The 18,470-nt window shown below is 39.2% G+C and overlaps 1 protein-coding gene across 6 annotated transcripts in view; it reads left to right on the top strand.

Annotated features, from left to right (window-relative positions):
* cobl (cordon-bleu WH2 repeat protein) overlaps nucleotides 1–18,470 on the top strand; it is a 369,755-nt gene that overhangs the window by 336,953 nt on the left and 14,332 nt on the right. For all 6 annotated transcript variants that reach the window (XM_043690114.1, XM_043690116.1, XM_043690115.1 and 3 more), the window contains one exon: nucleotides 16,693–16,908. In XM_043690114.1, coding sequence (XP_043546049.1) covers nucleotides 16,693–16,908 — 216 coding nt within the window. The remainder of the gene's footprint in view (nucleotides 1–16,692; nucleotides 16,909–18,470) is intronic.

Here is an 18,470-nt window from a genome sequence, read left to right as displayed (position 1 = left end):
CTCCCCCACTCACCTATTGTACTCTATGCTACTTTCTCCCCACCCAAACTCTCCTCCAGCTTATCTCTCCACCCTTCAGGCTCTCTGCCTTTATTCCTGATGAAGGGTTTTTGCCCGAAACGTCAATTTTACTGCTCCTCGAATGCTGCCTGAACTGCTGTGCTTTTCCAGCACCACTCTAATCTGGACTCTGGTTTCCAGCATCTGCAGTCATTGTTTTTATCCTGTCTGTTCCTATCCCTCTCCATGGCTATGGTAAAGGTGAGGCAGTTGTGGTCACTGTCACCGAAATGCTCTCCCACCGAGAGATCTGACACCTGGCCTGGCTCGTTGTCTAGCACCAAATCCAATATGGCCTCCCCTGTAGTCCGCCTATCTACATATTGAGTCAGGAATCCTTCCTGGACACACCTGACAAAATCAGCTTCATCCAGACCATCTGCACTAAGAAGGTTCAAGTCAATATTGGGGAAATTGAAGTCACCCATAATAACAACTCTGTTACATCTGCTATCCAATCTGTTCTCCTATCTCTCTGCTGCTAATGGGGTGTCTATGGAAAACACGAAATAAATGACTGCTCCTTTCCTGTTACTGACTTCCACCCATACTGAGTAGACAAACCCTCCTCAACAACCTGTTTAACCTTTCATAGTGAACCTTCTGTGAAGTGCCTGTAGAGCAGTATATTTGTCTTTGTATAAGGAGACCAAATTTGTACCTAATACTATAGATGTGTATTATCAATTCCTTGTACCATTTCCAGTTGTAACTTGACTTCCTAACTTTTCCTATTGCAGTAAAGGCCAACATTTCATTTGCCTTTCTATTTACTTGTTATACCTACTTGTTCATTTTTATGATTTCTGTACAAGGGCACCTAGATGTCTCTGTACTCTAACATTCTGTAGCCTGTTTCGATTAAATTAATATTTTGCTTTTATATTCTTCTGAAAAAGTGAATTATCTCACATTTCCCAGATTATGCTCCATCTGCTAAACTCACCTAATCTGCCTTTCACATTGCAGAGTCTTTGTGTCCTCCTCATAATACAACCTCAACCAAAGTCTGCGAGAAAGACCATTTTCAAATTGACAAACTGGCCTTTAGCAGTACTGAGTTGTGGGAAAATATTTACCTGCACCTTCAATTGCAGTTAAAGTGCTGGAGAAACCTCATATATTGTTTCTATTCTGGCTTCCTCCCCTCTATTGAAGCATCAAATCCTGTGCTCCATCTTTAATGGAGAAGAACAAATTACCTCAGTACAAATTGGAGTCTACTTCCTGCAACACTTCTACAGAAAAATCCTTCTATGTTGCTACTGAATGGGCAGTTTTCATACCTGGCAGCGAGTGGTTTTCCATGTTATCACGTCTTTCCCGTGTGCAATACCCCAGTTCAGGTTGGCCTTTGATCCCAAAATTTAGCATGACACTTCCTCTAACAAATCAAATGAGGTATACTCATGTCACATGTTGGTTCAATTCTCCTTATTACTGATCAGAAAATTGGGCTCATACTTTAGAATAATATAAACAAAATAATGAATAAAGTCAGAGACTTGGGAAAGTTGTAGTGTAGAGTGTTAGTCTTATGTATATAATATATAGTATGTTATAAACATAAGCAGTAGATTACAGAACCAATGATCATAACTTAAAGATGCAAGGTAAGCCGTTTAGGACTACGATGAGGCGAAAGTAATGAAACAACTATCACAACTGGTGATAACAGATGATGGCAACAGGCACAAAGACATTAAGTGAAAGTTCAGTTCATGAAAAGGTGGCAAGCGAGAGGACACTGGAAGAAATGGCAATAACAGAGAAGAAATTACCATGTGGAGTGCGGCTAGAGTGAAGGGAAGCAATGGAGAAAATCTTGACTTTACCAATGTGCTTCAGGCACATAGCAGGCCTGAATCAGGCTACAAAGCCACTGAATTGGCATTGTAGATTTAAGAGATACTGACCTGCATTGGCACTAACAGAAAAATCTAGCAAGAAACCAATCAGTCTGCTTGTCAAGGTCATAGGTAGTTTTGCAAATGAATTCTGTCAGACAGAGGATTAATGAAGAAATTGCTGTATATGAAGGGGTTATAAAAACATTAGATGCGTACTTCAACCTTAGGGGATACATTAACCAGAACAGGCAAAATTTAATTGGGCACTCAGCACTCAGATCATGTTCAATCAAAGGTATTGTTTACCAACAGCCAAGCCTCACACAATTTTCATCAATCTCACTATCGCTATAATTAAATAACAATCGCAAACAGTGATAATGGAATCTGAATTTTATCATGTTTTGCACAGAAATTACCAAATGGCCAAATCAGCTATCTTTATTTCACATTTTCTTTAAAGTAACAACAATTACTAATCCTTGATCTGTGACTATTATTTTACCCAGCAGACTTGTTATAAACTATAAAGCTGTTGAAATTAACTAAGATGATCTAAGATGATTCTCATCTTTTACATAATGTCTTTAAATTATTAAGAAGGTTGGGCTGAGCAGAGTGGAAAACAACTAACTACTTTCCTAGAAAAGTTGTATTCAAAATTAACATTAGAAACTCTGTTACATACTAATATAATTACAATTGTTGCATTTATCCCACAGTAACGCCACAAACCTTAATCCAGAATTGCGATTAAACTGTTTTCAACTACAGTTAACATCCATCTAAGGGAATCCAATGCTCAAATACAGCTTGTAGTTTCCTGGAAATCTTCTCAAAATTGTGCTGTAGTCTGTACTTTTGAATATACACATTAGAACTGGCAAATATTGATAAGAATAATTGTGACTTGTTAGAACTATGATATTGTAGTTGTCACCTTGAAATTACAACATGCAATACATATTGGAGGCATTAATATATTTTGATTTAAATAAGACAATAGCTCTGCTAATGTAAGAAATTACTAAAAAGTATCTAAAATGAATATGTGCAGTATTTTACCTCCTATATAGATTTATGAAAAGAAAATAATTCATGACAAAACGAGTTGAAATTTTTAGAGGATGTAACTAGCCAAACAAATAAATAAAATCATAAGATTTTAAGACATAGGAGCAGAAATTAGGCCATTCCACTCGTTAAGTCTGCTTCACCTTCAGTCACGGCTGATAAATTTCTCAACCACTTTCTACCACTTTCTCCCTGTAATCTTCAATCCACTTGACAAACAAGAACCTAATTATCTCTGTCATAAATATGATGTTGCCTCCACAGCCTTCTGTGCCAATGAATTCCATAGATTCACCACTCTGGCTGAAAAAGTTTCTCCTTATCTCTGTTGTAAAGAGTCTTCCCTTCTTACTCTAAAGCTGTGCCCTCGGGTCCCACTCTTTCTTACTAATGGAAACATCTTTGCAAGTTTTGAGAAGATTTGTAGCTCAGGTTGAGGTTCTGGATGTAGGTTTGCTCACTGAGCTGCAAGGTTCATTTCCAGACGTTTCGTCGCCCTACTAGGTAACATCTTCAGTAGGCCTCAGGTGACACACTGTACATGATTCCTGCTTTCTATTTATATGTTTGGGTTTCTTTGGGTTGGTGATGTCATTTCCTATGGTGATGTCATTCACTGTGGTGATGTCATTTCCTGTCCACAAACCCAGCAACACACTAAAACAGCAACTAATGAACTTGAAAGACCTTATATAAACACCAAGCAAAACTAATGTCATTTACAAAATACCGTGCGAGAACGGTAGCAAACACTACATTGGATAAACAGGCAAAAAACTAGCCACCAGGATACATGAACATCAACGAGCCACAAAACAACTTGACCCTCTCTCACTAGTATCCATATATTCAGGTAAGGAAGGACACCACTTCGACTGGGACAATACGTCCATTTTAGGACAAGCCAAACAGAGACACACAAGAATTCCTAGAAGCATGGCATTCCAACCAGAACTCTATCAACAAACGCATTGAGTTAGACCCCATCTACCACCCCTGAGGAAAAAAAACCACAGGAAATGACATCACCAAGGGAAATAACATCACCAATCCAAAGAAACCCAAACATATAAATAGAAAGCAGGAATCATGTACCACGCTTCACATGAGGTCCACTGAAGATGTTACTTAGTAGTGTGATGAAACGTCTGGAAATGAATCTTCCAGCTCAGCGAGCAAACCTACATCTGGAAACATCTTCCCAACATCCACTCTATCTAGGCTGTTCAGTATTCTGTAAGTTTCAATTAGATTCCCCCCCCCCTTCATCCTTCTAAATTCCATTGCATATTGACCCAGAGTTCTCAAATGATCCTCATATGTTAAACCTTTCATTCATTGGATCATTTTTGTGAACCTCCTCGGGCCTGCTCCAGAGCCAGTGCATGCTTCCTGTAGTATGTGGCCCAACATTGCTTACAATACGCTAAATGTGGTTTGTTGAGAGCCTTATAAAGCCTCAGAAGTGTATCCCTGCTTTTATGTTCAAGTCCTCTCAAAATAAATGCCAATGTTGTATTCGCCTTCTTCACTACCTACTCAACCTATACATTGACCTTGAGAGAAACCTGGACTAGGACTCCCAAGTCCCTTTGCATATCAGATTTCTGAATTTTCTCTCCATTTGGAAATAGTCTATGCCTCTATTCTTCCTACCAAAGTGCATGAGCTCACATCTTCCCACGTTGTATTTCATCTGCCACTTTTTTGCCCACTCTACTCGCCTCTCTATATCCTTCTGCAGTCTCCCCACCTCCTCAATACTACCTGTCCCTCCACCTATCTTTGTATCATCTGCAGACTTAGTAAAAATGCCCTTAGTTCCTTCATCCAGATCATTAATGTATAAAATAAAAAGTTGTCCCAACACTGACCTTTGCAGAACACCACTAGTCACTGACTGCCATCCTGAGAAGGACCCTTTTATCCCCACCCTCTGCTTTTTGCCAAAGAGCCAATCTTCTGTCCATGCTAGTACCTTGCCTCTAACACCGTGGCCCCTTATCTTACTCAGCAGCCTCCTGTGTGGCACTTTGTCAAAGACTTTTGGAAGTCCAAGTAGCTAGCATCCATTGGCTCTCCTTGGTCTAACCTGCTCGTTATCTCCTCTAAGAATTTAACAGATTAGTCATGCATGACCTCCCCTTGATGAAACCATGCTAACTTTGCCTTATTTTATCATACACTTCCAAGTATTAAGAAATCTTATCCTTCACAATTGACTCCAAAATCTTGCCAACAACCGAGGTCAGGCTAATCGGCTGTAATTTCCTGTCCTTTGCCTCACTCCCTTTTTAAACAGGGGTATTGCATTAACGATTTTCCAGTTCTCTGAGACTTTCCTTGACTCTAGTGACTCCTGGAAGATCACCACCAACACCTCCACTATCTCTTCAGCTATCTCCTAGCTATGTCCTGCAGAAGGGGTGGCTCAGTGGCTCAGTGGTTAACACTGCTGCCTCACAGCGCCAGGGACCCGGGTTCGATTCCCACCTTGGGTGACTGTGTGGAGTTTGCACGTTCTCCCTGTGTCTGTTTCCTCTGGCTGCTCCAGTTTCATCCCACAATCCAAAGATGTACAGGTCAGGTGAATTGGTCATGCTAAATAGTCCATAGTGTTAGGTGCATTAGTCAGGGTAATTATAGGCTAGAGGAATTGGTCTGTGTGGGTTACTCTTCAGAGGGTTGGTGTGGACTTGTTGGGCTGAAGGGCCTGTTTCCATAAAAATAGTAGGGAATCTAAACTCTGGGGTGTAATCCATCTGTTCCAGGTGGTTTATCTACCTTCAAACCTTTCAGTTTTTCTAGCACCCTCTCCTTAGTGATGATCACCATATTCAGCTCTGCCCAATTTCCACCTCTCCGACTCATTTGAATTTTTGAGATATGACTCGTTTCTTCCACTGTAAAGACTGACGCAAAGTAAATCTTGTTCCCCATTACTCATCTAGTGTCATTTTCCAGTGGCCAAATGTTCACTTTTGCCTCTCTTGAGCCCTTTATGTATCTTTATATGCCCACCAAATATCCTAAATTAATCTAGTCCCATTTGCCAGCACTTGGCCCATATCCCTCTCAACCCTTCCTATTCATATACCCATTCAGATACTTTTAAAATGTTGTAATAGAACCAACCTCCACCACTTCCACTGGCAGCTCATTCCATACACACACCACATTTGGTGTGAAAAGTTTGCCCTTTGGGTACCTTTTAAACCTTTCTCCTCTCACCCTTAACCTCTGTCATCAAATTCTGGACTCCCCTACCCCAGGGAGAAGACCTTGTCTATTTACCCTACTCATGCCCCTCATGATTTTATAAACCCTATCAGGTCATCCTTCAGAGATTATTAAGCAAAACCAAAGCACAAAATATTGGAGAGGAATATACTGGCATGAATTGAGAACTGGTGAACAGCCAAGAAAAAATGAATCAGAAAAAATATACAAATGTTTTCAGGTTGAAAGGCTGTGACAAGTGGAGCCACAAGAATCAGTGCTTGGGCTCCAGCTATTCATAATCCATATCAATAATTTGGATCTAGTATTAAATGTAATATATCCAAGTTTGCAGATGACAAAACTAGGGGGTTTATGAGTTTAAAGAAATATTCAAAAGCACTTGAAGGAGATTTGGAGATGCTAAGGCAGTGGGCAAAATATTGACTATTTGAATCCAATGTGTAATGAACTGAGATCGTCCAGTTTTAGATTTTTTTATTTAAGAGGCTTGATGATGTTGAACTGCAGAAGAAATTGTGTGCTTCTATGATTATGTGTCACTAAATACTAACATGTGGTTAAAACAAGCAATTAAATAAGCACTTGAATTTGACTGTTACTAGAATTTAGAATTAGAGTTGAGAATTAGTCTTTAGTGTCAATGAGTATAGCGAAAGGTTAATACATCGCCATCTACAGCACCGACAGGTACAAGGTACCTAGGTACAGCTTCTTTAGTTACAAGGTTTTTCGACAATAGAGAAATAAAATGTCCAGCATTGCAGAGATCAAAGTTCTGAATAACAGACCACGGCTAGCAAGTAGCTTCCAGTCTGCACCAGCCTCAAGACCAAGCCAGGCATCACCTTGAGGATCATGCAGTTGAGAGATTGTTTCAGACCAACACACTGGGCAGACAACGACACACCATCAGACTGCCATCGGCCAAGAGATCACCACGCCATGCTAGGAGGCTGTTATGCCAGGCTGTTAGATCGCCATGCGAGGAGGCCACTGCGCCAAGCTGGGCGGTCACCACAGCAAGCCTGGAGGCCACTGTGCCCGGCCAGGAGTCATTGCCGGAGGCTGGAGTCATTGCTGGATGGCCAGGAATTGTTGCTCACTGGAGGCCAGGAATCATCATCAAATATCAGGAATTGTTGCAAGCCTAAGGTTGGGAATCTTCACCAGGGTCTGGGAATCATCAATGGGAAGAAGAAAATAAAGCACTAAGTTAAAAATCACATAACACCAGGTTATAGTCCAACAGGTTTATTTGGAAGCACTAGCTTTTGGAGCGCTGCTCCTTCATCAGGTGATTGTGGAGAGTGAGATTACTCTCCATCTCACTCTCCACAACCACCTGATAAAGGAGCAGCACTCTGAAAGCTAGTGCTTCCAAATAAACCTGTTGGGCTATATCCTGGTGTTGTGTGATTTTTAACTTTGTACACCTCAGTTCCAACACCGGCGTTTCCAAATCACGAAGCACTAAGAGGAAGAAAAGAGAAGAAAAGAAGAACAGACAGAGCAGGTAGGTCCAGCTGGAAGCATTGTACTCTGCTGAAACAAGGGGGTTTGAATATAGAAGCAGAAGTGTTATCTTCAACTTATAAAGAGAATGCAGCTTGGCGTTTGTGCTACATATCCTTGAAGCTGCTATGACTCTTAAATACTCTCAGGTTCCCAGCGTTTTCCCAGGTCTTTGCGCCACACAGAGATAGCTACTATTAGACAATATCTATTTGCTGCAAACATGGCTAATGACTCCTTTATGAAACCTTCGCACTAATATAAAACAAAGATACAATGCTTCTCATGCTACCTTTAAGAAACCTTCACACTAACATAGAACAAGTTACAATGCTTCTCATGCCACCTTTATGAAACCTTCACACTAATACAGAACAAAGCTACAATGCTTCTCATACCTAACCTGGACCATTGTGGAACAGGCCTCCTTGAGGATGTTTCCGTTCCGAGACCACTCCAACGAGTTACAGCAAAAATAAGAATATGCCACATCATTTGAGGTATAGTGTGCCCTTCACAGCTGGAGCTGACAAAGGGGAGATGTTCTGGATGCAAAGGAAATGAGAGATTGATAGCAATCTACTGAGGACAATGTTGAGAATGAGGATCAGGTCACTGACCAGGAGGAACATCCAAGACAGCATGACAGAGCAATGCTTCATTGTGTGCGAGAAGCCATATAGAACTGGATTGAAACCTGCCAGGATGAATTAGCTGGATTTGAATTTCCACTAATTGTTTAACATTCTGTTGATTATATGGCAAGCAGCCCATGCTTAGTGCTAAGTAAATAAGAACCTTGTTTTTGTAACAGTCCCTAACATTTTCTGTTACTGAGTAAATGTTTTGTTATCCACTTGATTGTACTATTAATATCTTCCTAGGTGATCCCACTTTAAAATACCTGTACATTACATGTCCTACTGACTCTTTGGGAAAAAACAGAAGTCAGTGAGACAGAGCACTGACAGATGCGATGTTAAGATTAGGTGGCCTTTAAGACTTCAGTCAGCATACACCATGCATATGTTCTGCACTGTGATCATTCATGCTATTCAATAAGTTGACAGGAATCCTGAGACCTCCCCTTTTGACCCTTCCATTGTTGGGGAGACTTTGAATCTTTGAGAGCGCTTGTAGACTGCTAAACCGTCTTGACATGTTTGAGCATATGATAAGACAATGTTTAACATGTGAGAGTATGTTCTGCATCCATCTTGGCAATCCCTTGCATTATGAGGGAGAATGGAGCTTTGAACAGTGGTATGCTCCCTTGAAAAAGCTGGTAAATAAATGAACCTTTCCCTGCAGAAATGCGTGGAGTCATCACTCTCAATTACAAGGTGGGTGTGAGTGTAGAATGATGTTTGCAGGCTAGAACCTAGCACAACTCTGGCACATTGCATTTAGCTCAGTGTTGTTCACATTAAAGCACAAAATCTTAGCTGCAGACCTAATTTGCATAATTCAAGGATTCCCTGGTCTGAATCTATCATCAGTCAACAGTTGGCTGTTTGAGAGAGATAAGCAATAGTTGGTTCTTACATCTTATTTCATTTTTAGAATATCTGAAGAGGCAGCTCATCTCTAACATTTTTGTTAGACACTTTAACAGTTATTTTAAGAGTGCAAGTTTATTTACAATTGTCTGTCATCCATGCCACTTACGTGCTCAAGATAAGTTTATTTTCTTACTTTCCTCCCATCACATCTAAATGTAGTCCTGACAATCTCAGCTGAGATGGTGGAAGACTTGGGTAGTTGTCCAGGGGTCGTGGTTGGGCCTAGAAGGCTCTGCCCCATTGACAGTGACCTGCCCAGAGACAAGTTCATCCCCCTCAGCTGCGTTCTGTTCACCTGTACTAGAGAGGAGAAGGAATTAAATATGTAAGAGGGAGAACAGCTTGTGCAGGTTCAGGTTGAATTAAGACCATAAGACATAGGAGCGGAAGTAAGGCCATTCGGCCCATTGAGTCCACTCCGCCATCAACTCCACTTACCCACATTCTCTCCGTAGCCCTTAATTCCTTGTGACATCAAGAATTTATCAATTTTTGCCTTGAAAACATTTAGCGTCCCAGCCTCCACTGCACTCTGTGGCAATGAATTCCACAGGCCCACCACTCTCTGGCTGAAGAAATGTCTCCGCATTTCTGTTCTGAATTTACCCCCTCTAATTCTAAGGCTGTGTCCACGGGTCCTAGTCTCCTCACCTAACGGAAACAATTTCCTAGCGTCCACCCTCTGGTGTTGATGGAGTGCAACATAGCACAATTAAGTTATTTGGACATTGAGGTATCCCGCTCCCTAACTAAATGGCCGTACTCTTTTCCAACCAATTCAAGAATATTCTAATATAGAGTGAAGAACCTTATGCCATCCACTCCAACACTGATCTTGGTCCTCTTGACCTAGTTGTGAACCAATTTTTCCTGCAATGGGACAAAGGGAGGTATTGAGTATGATGCATGTAGATGGAAGGGAAGCTGGTATTGATGCCAGAGCAGGAGACATGTGAGGTATCCCTTTACAGTGATTATGAAGTACAATGGGCAGGAGAAGTGGTAAGGTATCTCCATTGGGTGAGTAGTAAGTACAGAGGGCAGGAGTATTTGATAGTTTGAAAAGTGGACATGGTACATGCAATTGAGAAAGCTGTAAACTTGAGTCTTTGTTGGTTACTTGGGGCCAATGAGTGTGCAGTAGCACAAAGAAGATGATTGCACTTGACACTAGTAACAATGGTGAAAACACTATCTCTATGAGAAAGGTGCTGTAGTTTATAATTAATGAGCTGAAGAGTGTAAGATTCATAAACCACAGTGGCCTGGTGCCATAGACCTCACTCAATAAAACACTTAATTCAAAATGGTGAAATTCAGCCTTAATTTCCCAGCACTGCCTAATTAGTAGTATCTCAACAAGAGAAAAATACCTGACGAAAATTACGTGGAAATATTTTCAACATTCTGAATGTTAAGTCATTTTGCTGACAGTTTGAATGTGTTTCATCTACTGTCATAAGAGTAAAGGAAAAAAATGCTTTGAGATAAAAACTAGTTTAAGATTTAAAGACATGAGAATGTAATTTTTGTCAAAATATGATCGACCCAGAAAAGAACTTGTTTTCAGAGCACATTCTCTTTCCTGCTGTACGAGATGGAATTGAAAGAATCTAGTGCTGTACTGAAATACATATCATGTTTCAAAATACGTCACTGCTAAAACTTTGCTCAAATGTGGCAGGGTAATGATAGGGAACAACAACAGATGTACAAACAATAGATTCAGCAACTCTGAAATAAGCTTAAAAACAATGATATATTTCACCTTTTTCATTGAAATATTTAGAAACATTTATAAACCAGAATATAAATGTTAAAACATAAATATAATGTCATCTCATAGTAGTGATTAGTCTTCAACTAACTCGTGTCAGGACTTCAAAGTTACTGTGTCTTGCATGTGAGAAGATGTTGCAAAAGTAAGTGTTGTTACATGAAAGAAATTATCTTGCTTAATTTGCTGCCCAAGTGTGTTACACAAAATAGGATGTGGCATTGAATAAAGCTTATTTGCCTAACATACGATGAACGGCTGAGAATCCTGGGATTGTATTAATTAGAGTTTAGAAGGTTGAGGGGAGATCTAGTAGAAACTTCCAAGATAATGCATGGGTGCTGGGAATTTGTTTCTGTTGGGTGAGGAGACTAGGACTCGTGGGCACAGCCTGAGAGTTAGAGGGGGTTAATTTAGAACAGAAATGGGGAGACATTTCTTCAGCCAAAGAGTGGTGGGCCTGTGGAATTAATTGCCATGGAACGCAGTGGATACTGGGACATTAAATGTCTTCAAGGCAGAGATTCATAAATTCTTGACCTCGCAAGGAATTAAGGGCTATGGAGAGAGTGTGTGTAAGTTGAGTTTAAATGCCCATCAGCCATGATTAAATGGCGGAGTGGACTCGATGAGCTGAATGGCCTTACTTCCACTCCTGTGTCTTATGTCTTATGGCGTTATGGTCTTATTAAACAAAAGATAGTTATAAAATTGAAAAATACAACACAGCAAGAAGGCCAGATATATGCAAAACAGTCAGTAGGAAATGTATTTCTTAAATCAGAACAGATTAATTTGTTAATTGCATTCAGGGTAATTGTAATTACACATGTCCATACAGGTTGATTTGCAAAATGTAAGCTTATAGTGGTGCAGAAGAAATTGTTAACATAAGACTATAATGAGGAAATTTATAAATGCATGATGTCTCCTACTCAAAATACATATTAGGAATGGGGTCTTTTAGGTCTTTGAGCTCCACAATAGTTTCTATCCATTTAAAATGAATTGTTTCTTTCATTACTGTAAAGTGTCAGTCAACATATTGTTGTGAGACTTGAGTCACACTAGAATGGGGTTGGTAGGTTTCCATTGCTGAAGAGCAAAGATGAACGAGTGGGGATTTTTGACAAACTTATGGCCACTTTATTAATGAAGATATTTTAAACTGAATTAAAGTTTTCATGCTAGTATATTCAGAATTTAAGTTGTGTTTTCTGGAATTTTTGTGTGGTTTCCAGGTTTACTCATCCAGTAAAATACATGTTCGACTTATTTTACCTTTCAGTATTCTTCAACGTATAATTAAATCATGTTCAATTCTTCAATTCTTTTCAAGTCTGTGAAAATCCCATCTTCTGCACCCTAGCTCATGAATTCAATGGCTCAAACATCAGTCCATCACTTTTCTTTATGTTAGCCTTCATATATTTTCTATTTTTAAAAGTCCTTTGACAACAACTCCAAGATAAAGCCTCAAGATGTTTGAGATTTTACCTGTACCAACACATCTTATCCTCATTCTAAGGTATTCTTTAATTCTTTGAGGTGTCATATTTGCACCAAGTTTCTGTCTGCCAATTAAGTATGTTAATTGCTGAGTCTGTTAACTGCCAGCCTAAATGCTGAGTTTAACAAGTCTGTTAACAATAGTGCCCTGATGAGTTTAAGTCTTTGGAAAGTCTAACTAAATAAGATATATGGCTGCTTCCAAGCAGGCTGTTCTGTTCCTTGAGCAAGATACAAAGAAATTCTCACAATAGCTTTTCTGATTGATCCTTGTGGTGAAATCTATTTTCAGCATTATATGAGAATGTAACTTTCAAGATGTACTCAGTTCCAAGGATGCTCCATTTGACTGTTCTAAAATGTTAGAATACGCAGTTCTGTGGAGCAGTATGGAGAAAGCTTATTCCAAGTTTTAAAATAGGTCATCCAGAATAATTTGGGAATCACAGAACAGCAGATTAAAGATTACAAGTAGTGGACAAAGCCAGTGTGTGTATGAGAGTGAGAGAAAAATATAGATTTCATGTTAGAAGCACTGGAATTAGCTGTACCACTGGGAAAAAGTGAGGACTGCAGATGCTGGATATCACAGTTGAGAGCATGGTGCTAGAAAAGCACAGCCAGTCAGGCAGCATCTGGGGAGAAGGAGAATTGACTTTTCGGGCATAAGCCCTTCATCAGGAATCAGTCTTGTGGGCCAAGGGGGCTGAGTGATAAATGGGAGGGGGTGGGTGGGGCTGGGGGGAAGATAGCTGAGGGTGCAATGGATAGATGAAGGTGGGGGTGAAGGTGTCGGTGGGGGAAGGCAACTGAATAACACAAATTTTGTTTGCTGTCCTCAGTGAAGATTCAACAGCAGCCGGTTGACTCTGTTGTTCAATTGTAGGAGGTTGTTATAAGAATTAATAGACAATTAAATGATGGAGTCAGAACAAAGAAGAAGTCTTGGGGAGCTAAGAAAGTGGGAAGGCCGATGACTCTATGTTCATTGAAACCATGAGTGGCGGCAAGAAGCCTGAATACCTTAATATTTCAATGCTGCTGAGAGTAAGATTGAAAAATTTGCAAGCAGTATTTGCTTCATGCAACTATGCACAATTGAAGCTCAAGGAAAAATCCAGAGGGAAACAGTGAACCAGCTATCAGTGACGAACTAGAGTTATGCTTATGAATGAGTAACTGAACTGTAGTCTCAGAGTCCAGAGGAGTGTAGACCCAGGAAAGGAGGGTGATTGATAAGTATAATAGCATTCGTTGAAGCAGTTCATATTGAATCAGCTTTTGAGAGGAAGCTTCAAGATCAGATCTGCAAAAGTGAAGTTACTGAGAAATCCATGGGTTTCTTCTTGATTGTGTTTGGTTTTTGATGTGATCTGATGGCTATCACAACTACAGACTATTATCCAAATAAATCATACGTTAAATTGATGTGTGAGAACTTAAGTTGTTCATATATTGTAGATTGTATTACTATTCTAACATTGAGTCATAAAGTTTAGTTTTGCTTGTTAAAAACTGTAGAATCCTGTGGCTTTATTCTGTTCCTCTGAATTTCACACTTTGTCTACTTAACAAAGCCAGATTGTAACATTAGAGTCAGTCATAGCCTAGCACTTGTGTGGCATGAATGATAATGTTATATATGTGAGAATCTGTCTTGAGATTATGGCTTGTGGAATGAATGAAAAATTACTGTACAGGTTTGAAAATATCTTTTGATGATAGGAACCGCAAGAATTATAAATGTAAAAAAAGTGTTTGCAGTGAATAATGAAATTTTGCAATGCTTTGCTTTGATTCCCTTGTTCACACTATAAATAACTTGGCAGAAATTATAGCAAATAATGTGACTGAATGTGAAGTACAAAGAAAATAAACAATATTCAAAGTTATATGAATCAGTTAAGCAGATGGAGTCAGGAATATTTGAATGAGAAATGTGTTAAGATATAAAATCATGTTTAATAGAATGCTAACTAGCTAATGTATACACAAATGTTTCTAATAGTAATGTTGAGGAAGAGAAAAGTGAAATGCAGGTGCGGTTTTTGATCATTCGTAAGTCTCCAATTGTGATGTGTCAACAGACAAATCGAAGGGAGTTTGATCAGAAGTTATTCTAAGCTAATGAGATCACCATTGAAACTACATTTGGAAAATATTAGACAATAAGTGATTTTGGGTAGCAAAGGATTTTAAATTATGAAGCATGAGAACAGATTAATAGAGTTTATCTCATTTTATGAATGAGGACATAATCCAGATCTTTGGAATGCTTAGATCCATGAATAGCACAGTGTGGTGTCAGGTTTAAGTATGGAACACTATCCAGAACATCGGAATGCTTACCTACTATTGATCAGAAACCAAACATTCAATAAAGAGTGAACGGAAAACCACATAATTGGTTTGTCCAGAATAAGGAAATATTTAATTCATATGTCTTGGGGCTGTGATGATTTCCCTCAAACAATCACAGCCATGTTTCTTTGTCCTGGAAAGAAATCCAACCAATGCAGTGTTTCTCCAGTTTCCACTGGCAAATTTAATGAGAGTCAATTCGTGCCACCATTGGTTAAATGCTTCCTTGATATCTCTCAGCTCAGCTCATTTGTTCATATATAATCAAATCTGAAACTGGGAGAAATCCTTGCAATACCCAAACTAAGCACCAGTGAGCAGGTTGTTGCTGAGTAAGTGCTGCAAAAACATTGTCAATTATACCTTCCAACACAATGCCAATGATTGAGAGTGCACTGATGTGATGCTAACTGGCCAGATTGGATTTTTCCAACTTTTAGAAGATGGGTCGTAAATGGACACCAATTAGCTGTACTGGAGAAGCTAGGCTAAGGACATGGTGAGTTCCAGGACAAATGTCTTCCATATTACAACAGGAAGTTGTCACAACCCTTCTTATTGTATCAATGGCTTCACTGATTTCTTGATATCATGTGAAGTGAATAAAATTGGGTGAGGACTGGTATCTGTGATGGTATTGAACTCTAGAAGAAGCCAATGTGGATCATCCACTCAAAGCTTCTGGCTAAGCACTTCTTTGATCTTTTGTCTTTTATATTGATTTGCTTGATTCTGACATCACAGGAATATAGATGTTTGTGGAGTTAGAGCCTCTGATGCTCAGCACCATTATGTGGCGTGACTACAGAACCCATGAACTATCAAAGCACACAAATCCATGTTTGAGGAGCAGTTAGTTTCTGAACAAAGGACTATGAATCAGAGCTCATGTGCTGGAGTTGAAAATTAAACTAACAGTTAATTAGAGAGAAAGGTCAATCCAAAGGTCTCCTTGCAAAAGGTCAGAGCTGAAGTTAATGTTTTCCTGCAGTTTGAGGAATGAAGTAAGGCTTTGTGAAGTAAGTAGAATTTGCTTTGACTGCTCTGTGTGATCATTTGCTGTCTGAAATAAAACTGCTTTATCATTTGTATCTATAATTTACATACCCAGGTGGCTTAATCCACCCCCAAAAAGTAAGAAGAACACATGGGCACATACAAAAAACACATTGTTCAGCTCAGATCATGAGAGATCTGATGTTACACAAGTCCAGGTATGCTGGCATCATTACACATTGAGCAGTAGAGCCATATTTCTAAGTGTAAGATGCTCAGATGCCCTATTTATAATGGCCACAAATTCAATTTGGTACATAAGCAAATTAATAACCTGTAGTGGTTTCTAGGACATATGTGGTTCTTTGCCAAATACAATAGAACCACATTTCTATTTGTCACACCCACCTCTGAAAGACTTTGTCTTGCAAATGTTATGTTGTACTGAGCAAAACAATAACATTTTTGCAGCATTGACTTTCAGTAAGTGTGTACCGAAGTTTCAAAATAACTTACTTAATATAGAAATGCTCAAAAATTCACACCACACTTTAAAATTAATATACGTCATATTGAAAAGGTTTAAATGATTGGGTTTTTGATGTCAGGTATAACTTTTTGAAATACACCAATTTTATTCACAGATTACTTGCTATAGATTGCTGCAACTTTCTGTTTTGTTCATTGGTAATTACTATGTAAGTTGCTACTCACTTTTCATATCAACAATTATTTAATATTTTGACAGACAACTTCTACAGTATCAAAAGAGTTACAGGACATAAGGGAATATTCTCAAACAAGACAACCAGCAACTGCATCTTGTGCTCCTCCTTCTGCTCCTCCTCCAGATTTTCCAAAAACTGAGAAGTTCAACACCAAATCTGTTATGAATTTAGAAGAGGCACGAACTGCATTATTAGAAGCAATTCAATCTGGCACTGGTGCAGCTCGCTTAAGAAAGGTATGAGTTTTTTCACAGTCATACAAGCCAGAATCTTCCACTAGGAGGATAGTTGTTGGAGATACAAGTTGTGCATTGAAACCTCATGCACCTGGCTCCATAAGAATTGCAAAGGATGTTTAAACTTCTGATGGACAATTATCTCGTGTTTGGAAACCTCCAAAAAAGTCCCAGCCTCCAAGTTAGGCTTCAGTTCGTTCTGATTGGTGTAGCTCAATAGTTACATTAGAAAATTTAGTGTAACTAAAACCTACAGTGACTGCCGGATAACTATTGAACTATCTCCCACCCAAGTCATCATTGACACCTTCCAACTAACTCTTCTTGGACACCTGACCGCCCCCTGACTCTCTACTGATCAGACATGACACTCCTGTTCTAAGCCCTGGTTTACAATCTTTCCCTCAAAATCATTTAAAAAACATTAAACATTTAAATTAATGAGAAGAAATAATTCCACTTGGAATTATGAAATAGCAATAAAATTAAGTCTTTGAAAGAAATTTAAAAATCATTAAACTTGTACTATTTACAAGATGCACTGTAGAAATTCACCAAAGATTCTTAGACAGCACCTTCCAAACCCATGACCACTTCCACCGAGAAGGACAAAGGCAGCAGGTACTTGGGAACACCACCACCTGCAAATCTCTCTCCACGCCACTCGCCATCCTGACTTGGAAGTATGCCACCATTCCTTCACAGTTGTTGGGTCAAAATTCCCTTCCTACCAGCATTGTGGATCAACCCATACCAAGTGGACTGCAGCGATTCAAGAAGGCAGCTCACCACTGCCTTTTCAAGGTCAAATAAGGATGGGCTATCAATGTTGACCAGCCAGTGATGCCCAAGTTCCATAAATGAATAAAAAATACTCACTATTAATCAATAAAAACAGCATTAAAAGTTTAAAGGAACAGAAAAAAATAATGAAAAGCTACTAATAGATGTTCAATTATGTTTTAATGTTAATCTTGATGGTATTTGCTGTTACCCTTGTGGCGCATTCTCAGATCCTTTGACATTTTTTTTTGGGGGGGGGGGGGGTGCATAACTTAACTTCCCCTGCATTGTGTCAAGGTCTAGGCAGGAGGCTACCATGGAAACATCAGCAAGCAACCAGACTTAGGAAAGAAAAGTCAGTGGGCATTTTTTGATATGATTACCATTCAGAATCTGTTCTGATGCTTATTGGAACTTTAGTTTATGTTAGATTATAAGTTCATAACTTGTTCTGTCTTATCCCACCAATTAAAGTTTTATGCTTATGGTTAACTGCTTACAGTCTGATGGTTAGGTGGGTCCCAAGAAAGGAGTAAATAGCTTGGGAATATCAACAAGACTTGGCATGCCTAATTTTCCTTTCAGCTAATTCCCATTGGCCAACCTCAGAGCTGCAGACAATAGCCTATTTATTCCTAACTTTTGGTCATTCAAGGAAAAATGTGCAGAGCTAAATTCTTAAATAGAAAAATAATCTGGGGGTTATTTTGTAATTCATTATCCAAGGTTACTTGAAATACTGTTTTGTATTTTCCCTAAGAGCAATGAAAATGCAATGA

The sequence above is a fragment of the Chiloscyllium plagiosum genome, chromosome 5 (genome assembly GCF_004010195.1).
Source record: "Chiloscyllium plagiosum isolate BGI_BamShark_2017 chromosome 5, ASM401019v2, whole genome shotgun sequence".
NCBI lineage: Eukaryota > Metazoa > Chordata > Chondrichthyes > Orectolobiformes > Hemiscylliidae > Chiloscyllium > Chiloscyllium plagiosum.
This window is presented reverse-complemented; position numbering and strand designations above follow the sequence as displayed.